At 65.7% G+C, this 6,850-nt stretch overlaps 2 protein-coding genes across 2 annotated transcripts in view; one reads left to right on the top strand and one right to left on the bottom strand.

Moving 5' to 3' along the window:
• Positions 1-151: 151 nt before the first annotated feature.
• On the top strand, positions 152-3,032 carry IRF5 (interferon regulatory factor 5). Its single transcript, XM_017838896.1, has 7 exons — positions 152-404; positions 726-778; positions 872-902; positions 980-1,252; positions 1,473-1,862; positions 1,997-2,115; positions 2,195-3,032. Exons 1-7 carry the CDS (start codon positions 152-154, stop codon positions 2,426-2,428), a joined length of 1,353 nt encoding a protein of 450 aa, XP_017694385.1. The 3' UTR covers positions 2,429-3,032.
• A 38-nt stretch (positions 3,033-3,070) lies between these two features.
• Positions 3,071-6,850, bottom strand: part of TNPO3 (transportin 3) — a 24,674-nt gene continuing 20,894 nt past the window's right edge. The window contains exons 17-23 of the mRNA XM_017838904.1: positions 6,151-6,267; positions 5,610-5,704; positions 5,344-5,500; positions 4,819-4,986; positions 4,424-4,536; positions 3,639-3,727; positions 3,071-3,556 (exon numbers count right to left, since the gene is read on the bottom strand). Of these exons, the coding sequence (XP_017694393.1) occupies positions 3,667-3,727; positions 4,424-4,536; positions 4,819-4,986; positions 5,344-5,500; positions 5,610-5,704; positions 6,151-6,267 (711 nt within the window). The 3' untranslated portion in view covers positions 3,071-3,556; positions 3,639-3,666. The remainder of the gene's footprint in view (positions 3,557-3,638; positions 3,728-4,423; positions 4,537-4,818; positions 4,987-5,343; positions 5,501-5,609; positions 5,705-6,150; positions 6,268-6,850) is intronic.

Raw genomic sequence — 6,850 nt, 5'->3', positions numbered from 1 at the left:
GACAGTGGGGGGCTGGGATGGAAGTGACAGGGGGACAATGGGGACGTGGGATGGGGGCGGTGAGGGGGACACAGGATGGGGATGACAAGGACGGTGGGACACGGGATGGGGGTGTGACAGTGGGACAGGGTGCCAAGGGGGACCTGGGATGATGGGCTGGCAGGGGCACGCCGGGTGGGAGTGCCCTTTGCCAGGTGCTGACCCCGCCATCCCCCAGGCGTGGGCGCAGGAAACGGGCCGGTTCCGGGCCGGGGACCCCCCGGACCCGCCCCGCTGGAAGGCCACCCTGCGCTGTGCCCTCAACAAGAGCCGCGAGTTCCGGCTGCTCCTGGACGGGCCCCGCGCGTCCCCGGCCCAGCCCTTCCGCGTGTACGAGCTCTGCGAGGGGCCCCCCGGGGGCGCAGGTACTGCTGGGGGGGCTCCGGGAGGGGCCTGGGCACCCACAAGGACCTGGCACCCCACAAGGCTCCAGCACCCCACAAACCCCCTCTGAGACCCCGTGAGGTCCCAGAACCCGACAGGGACCTGGCATCCCACACAGACCCAGCACCTAACAAACCCCCCACCCCATTAGGACACAGTAGTGCCTCCAGAGACTTGCCCCCCACCAGGGACCCATCACCCTGTGGAGTGTCAGCACCCCCCGAGTCCCCAGCACCCCTCAATACCCCCCCAGCACCCCCCAACTGCCCCTGCACCTCCCAACTGCCCCTCTCTCCATGCAGATGGGGGGGACGAGGATGACTATGGCTGCAGTGGGGAGGAAGACATCAGCCAGGTACCTGGGGGGGGGTCAGGCTTGGAGGAACCCCCCAGCTGGGGACTCCTGGGGGGGCCGGGGAGTCCCTGTAACACCCACTGTCCCCCACAGCTGCAGAAGATGACAGCCCTGAGCATCGATGGTGAGTGGGGGGTGTCAGGTGGCTGGGGGGTGTCAGGGGTGTTGGGGTGCACCCTCTGACCCCCCTCTCTGCCCCAGACACCCAGCACGGGGGGGACCTGCTGCCCCCTTACCCCTGGCCCAAGGAGGAGCCCCCCCCCTTCGCCAGCTGCTGTCCCTCAGGGGGGCCCTTTGTGCCACCGCCCCCCGCCCTGCTCCAGGGGGAGCCGGGGGGCACCCACAGGGCCCCTGAGCTGCCCCCCCACACCCTCGCCGAGACGGGGCCCCCCCTGGGCCCCCCGCCCGCCTGCCCGGTGGCACCGACACAGCACCTGATGCCAGACCTGCTCGTCAGCCCCCACATGCTGCCACGTGAGGAGGGGCCGGGGGCTCCGGGGGCTGGATGGGGTGGCCGTGGGTGGGGGGGGTGGCCGTGGGTGGGGGGTGGCAGGACAGGGTGTGCATGGGGGGGTGATTGGATGGGGGTGGCTGTGGGACGGTGGGACGGAGGTGGCCATGGGGGGGGGGGGTGGCTGGCTGGGGGTGTCCCTGGGGTGCTCCCTGGCCCCCCCTGACCCCGCTGCCCCCGCAGTGACTGACCTGGAGCTGAAGTTTCAGTACCGGGGCCGCCAGGTCTGTGCCCTCACGGTGAGCAACCCCCACGGCTGCCGGCTGTTCCACAGCAGCCTGGAGCCCACGCGGGAGCAGGAGGAGCTCTTCGGGCCGCTGACGCTGGAACAGGTGCCCTTCCCTGCTCCCGATGCCATTCCCAACGAGAAGCAGCGCTTCTACACCCACCAGCTGCTGGATGTGCTGGACCGTGGGCTCATCCTGGAGCTCCAGGGCCAGGACCTCTTCGCCCTGCGGCTCTGCCAGTGCAAGGTCTTCTGGACGGGGCCCTGTGCCAGCCCCCAGCCCGGCCCCAACCCCATCCAGAGGGAGACGAGGACCAAGCTCTTCAGCCTCGAGGGCTTCCTAAACGGTCAGAAGGGAAGGGGGAGTGGCCCCGTGTCCTTTGAGGGCAGCGGATGGGATGGAGGGGTCAGCTGGGGTGGTGGTGGGACAGGCAGGCGTGAGGCCCCATCCTGCCCCTCACCTCGGGCTTGGGCCCCTCAGGGCTCATCCAGTTCCAGAAGGGGCAGACCCCCACCCCGCCCCCCTTCGAGATCTTCCTGTGCTTTGGGGAGGAGTGGCCGGACCAGAAGCCCAAGGAGAAGAAGCTGATCACGGTGCAGGTGAGGGGCTGGGCCCCCCAGCTGTCCCCGGGGGGACACGGGGGTGTCCCTGCACTGGTGACACCGGGGGCTCCCGCAGGTGGTGCCGGTGGCGGCCCGGCTGCTGCTGGAGATGTTCTCCGGGGAGTTGTCCTGGTCGGCCGACAGCATCCCGCTGCAGATCTCCCACCCCGACCTCAAGGACAGGATGGTGGAGCAGTTCAAGGAGCTGCACCAGCTCTGGCAGAGCCACCAGCGGCTGCCACCGGCACAGCCCCCGCCCGGCCCCTCCGCCGCGCCCTGGGCGCTGCCACCCGGCCCCCTGCCCCACTGAGGGGACGGGGGGGACACGGGGACACCACGGCACTGCCAGCCAGGCTGACCAGTACCCTGCGGCCGGCCAGGCTGGGGGAGCCAGGCCACCCATCCCTGTCCCCTCAGGGTGGTGGAATCAGGGCCACCCATCCCTGTCCTTATCCCTGTCTCCCCAGAGCTGCTGGTGACCAGCACCCAGGGGTGCTCTGAAGGGCCAGGGCTGTGACCACCCGCCCTGGCTGGAGCAGAGCAGCCGGACCCTTGTCCCTGGCCCCCCCTAGGATGTGACACAGCGGGGGGGGGGGCTGCCCCCTCCCTCCTCCCTTCCAGGGTTTTGGGAGAAAACAGCAAGAAAACAGGGGTGGGCTGGGGCCACGTTGGATTGGAGCCCCCCAGAGCTGGGGTCACAAAGCAGCCCCAGCCCTGAGAGAAGCAGCAGAGGGGCCTCGGCAGGGTGTTAATTTATCTGTTCAGTTTTTTGTCGTTTTTTATTGTTCTCGAGATGGCTACACACCCCCGGAGGGAACCGCATGCGCCCGCCCGCCCTCGAGCCGCTGCCTCCAACCCCAAAATCAAACCAAAGAAAACCCAAAAAAAGGGAAAAAAAAAAAAAAAGAAAAAACCCAAACAAGAAAACAAACTAAAAAAAAGCAGAACAAAATAAAATATAAATCTCTATTTGCAGAGTCCGTCCTGCCCGCGTCGTCTCCAGAGTCGGCACCAGGCAGGGCCTGGTGGGCTCAGGGGGCAGTGCCCCAGGGCCCCCCCGACTGACCCCCATCTTCCTAAAAGAATTTGTATTGTTTGTTTTTTGTTTATTGGTTTTTTTGTCTTTTTTTTTTCTTTTTCTCTTTTTTTTGTCTCCATTTCACAGAAAGTTTTTCTAGCTTCTCGTTTTGCTGCTGGGCGAATCCGTGTGGATCCGTCTGGCTCCGGTGCCTGGAGGATCTGGAGTTGGGTGCTGGGGGTTTTCCCCTGTGGGCTGTTTCTCGTGGCGGTGCCGAGATCCGGGTGCCGAGATCCGGGCAGGCGGGACCCCCGGGCCGTCCTCCCGCGGCCCCGGACGCGCTGGAGCGGGCAGAGCCCTCGGCTGATTGTGGGACACATTCTTGGGTTGCTCTTTCCTGTCTTCTCCTTAAAGACATTCCTGGCAGGGGGAAGGGAGGGTCAGCCCCTCGCCCCGCTGTGCCGGGGGGTGATGACAGAGCCCACAGGCAGCAGGGCCTTACCTGGGAGACAGGAGCGCGGCAGCCGGAGCTATCGGAACAGGCGGGTGAAGTCCCTCAGAGCCCAGCACACTTGTTTACATTCCTCAGCACTGCGGGACAGGGGCCGACATCAGCGGGTGGCACAGGGGGTGACACTAAGGGGATGTTTGTGATGTGGGGAAGGTGTCCTGCCGGGGATGGGAGCTGGGAGCTCGGCTCCGAGATGTTGGGAGAGACAAAGGGACAATTGCTGGGACAGAAGAGGCTCAGCAGCCCCCGGAGGGGACCCCTGTGCCAGCACGGTGGTGGCTGGGAGGAAGGAACCGGCTCCCCCGGGCACTCGGCCTCCGGGATTTGTCCAGGACCGGGACAGAGCCGGGCAGAGGGAGTCGATGTTCCCACACTGGCCAGAGGCTCCAGGCGGATCCGGCTCTGGCCCTGGGAATGGACAGGCCTGGGCAGGGCCCGGCAGTCGGAGCCGGTGACTCACGGGGACGAGGAGGTGGCTGGGGAAGGGCCGCGGCTCCGCAGGGATCGGGCAGGCGGAAAAACCCGTCCGGCCACAGCAGAGGGGACACGGGCCCTCAACGGACACGGGCCCTCCACGGACACGGGCCCTCAACGGACACGGGCCCTCCACGGATACGGGCCCTCCACGGCTCCCACCAGGCCATGGGAGCAGGGATGGCACAGCCCGGCGGGAGGGACTCCACGGGCAGGGCTGGGGGCTCTGGGGCTGCTGGAAGCCATTCCCTGGGAAGCAGCAGGCTCCAGGCTGTCCCAGCTGGAGACCCGGCCCCGCTCACCTGGTGACTTGCTTGTGGAAGTCGGTGAGCTGTTTGTGTGTCACTTGGATGGCTCCGCCCGTGGTTTCCTTTGGCAACCCCTTCAGTGAGTTCTCCAGCCAGCGGCAGAACGTCTGTGCAGGGACACCGAGGAACTCGGGATGAGGAACCAAACGTGGCTCCTGTCCTGCCTCCAGAGAGCTCTGGGGTCCCATGTGGCCACAGGGGCAGCTCAGGGCTGCAGCCCGACCCTTTGGGGGTTCATCCCACCCCTTTGGAGTCCAGCCTGACCCTTTGGGGGTCCATCCCACCCCTCTGGGGTCCAGCCCGACCCTTTGGGGGTTCATCCCACCCCTCTGGAGTCCAGCCTGACCCTTTGGGGGTCCATCCCCCCCCTCTGGGGTCCATCCCCTCACCGGGCGGTCGATCTGCATGATCTCCCAGAGCACCTCGGCGACGTCGGGCAGGGTGTAGGGCGGGAGGCAGAAGCAGCACGTGTGCAGGAGCTGGTTCACGAGCTGCTGCCCCAGCTGGGTCATCACCTGGTTGATGAGCTCCTTCCGCACTTCGAAGTCTTCCTCGTGCTGTGGGAGGAAGGAGGAGGGGGTGAGCTGGGCCTGGGGACAGGGACACGCTCCTTGCCCCGGAGGTGACTCCCAGAGCTTCTCCGCCAGCAGAGTGGCTGGGAGGACATGGGACAAGGATGATGGGGCTGCGGGCCTTGGAGTAACCAGGTCTGGTGGGAGGTGTCCCTGCTCATGGCAGGGAGGTGGAATGAGATGGGCTTTAAGGTCCCTTCCCACCCAAACCACTGCGATTCCATGATGACAACCCCATGGAGGAAGTGCCCCCTGAGCAAGGTCCCCATGGAGGAAGTGCCCCCTGAGGAAGGTCCCCATGGAGGAAGTGCCCCCCGAGGAAGGTCCCCGCGGGTCACCCACGTCATTGGCCACGCCGGTGTGGATGAGATCCCGCAGGAATTTCATGACGCTGCAGTTGGCGTCCCGGTGGTCCAGGGTGGTGGCAGCGATGGCCCACTGCAGGATGGGGATCATCACCTGGCTGCGCAGGAGGGTGACGGGGCTGCGCTGGATAAACCTGCCCGTGAGGACAGACACACGTCAGGGGCAGCTCCTGCCCCTCCCCAGCCCCTCGGGGACCCTCCCCGGGGCCGGGGGGCCGGCGGGGCCGGGGGGAGCGGGGGTACCTGGCTGCCAGGCGGAACAGGTCATCCACAGTGTCCGGGTGGTTCTGGAGGCCGTTGGGCTGCTCGAGGAGCTGGAAGGTGGGGATGCAGAGAGCCTGGGAGGGACAGGGGTCCATCAGCAACTACCTGGGATCACTCCTCCAACTCCCCTTCCTTGCATGGGCTGGGGCTGCTCCATCCCTGGGAGTGTCCAAGGCCAGGTTGGATGGGGCTTGGAGCAACTTGGGCTGGTGGAAGGTGTCCCTGCCCATGGCAGGGGGTGGCACTGGGTGGGCTTTAAGGTCCCCTCCCAGCCAAACGAGGTTCTACACATTGGACATTAGGGAAAATTCCTTCCTGGAAAGGGCTGTCCAGCCCTGGCACGGCTGCCCAGGGCAGGGCTGGAGTCCCATCCCTGGAGGGATTTAAAAGCTGTGTGGATGTGGCACTTGGGGACATGGGTCAGTGGTGGCCTTGGCAGTGCTGGGGGAGGATTGGACTCGGTGGGCTCAGAGGCCTTTTCCAGCCTCTGTGATTCCATGCCTTGGCTGGGTGGGCCCACCTGCAGCATGTCGAGCAGGCCCTGCCTGCAGCCCTCCTCCATGCCGTACTCATCCACCAGGATGCTGCCCAGGTAGAGGAAACAGGAGTGCTGGTGTTCCCGGTACACGTTCACCATCTGGGGACACAGGAGCCCTGGCACAGTCAGCCCCTGATCCACCCCTTGATCCCACATTCCCCCGAGCCCAGCCTGAGCCGGTGTCCCAGCCTGTCCCAGAGCGGGCAGGGACATCCCAAAGGACATCCCAAAGGACTGGCTCAGATCTAGCCTCACACCTGGGGGCATCTCTGTGCTGCAGCTCCCAGAGCCAGCACAGGAGCAGGAGCCTGGAGCGGAGCAGGGAACACCCAGCACCAGCATTCCCGGATTCCGCCATCAGGCTCAGTTACCTCTCCAAGGAGCAGGTTTCACACACCCCTCCCAAATCACAGACACACCCATGGGGCTCCCACAACCATCCCCTGGCTCTTCCCTGCATTCCAAAGCCTCCCTGCTCCTCAAGGGTTCATGCTGGAATTCCTGAGACTGCTGGGATTCACTACAGCACCTCCCAGAGCCATCACCACCCCTGTGACATGTCTGCAGGCCACACGACCTGCGTGAGCCCCTGGGTTCCCCACAGCCCCCCACTGTCAGCACTGTCCCCATCCCCCCATGTCAGCAGTGTCCCTAATGTCCCCCATGTCAGCAGTGTCCCCAA

The sequence above is a fragment of the Lepidothrix coronata genome, unplaced genomic scaffold, assembly GCF_001604755.1.
Source record: "Lepidothrix coronata isolate B3197 unplaced genomic scaffold, Lepidothrix_coronata-1.0 Scaffold368, whole genome shotgun sequence".
Lineage (NCBI taxonomy): Eukaryota > Metazoa > Chordata > Aves > Passeriformes > Pipridae > Lepidothrix > Lepidothrix coronata.
Note: the sequence above shows the minus strand (reverse complement) of the source record. Positions and strands in the feature narration are given on the sequence as shown.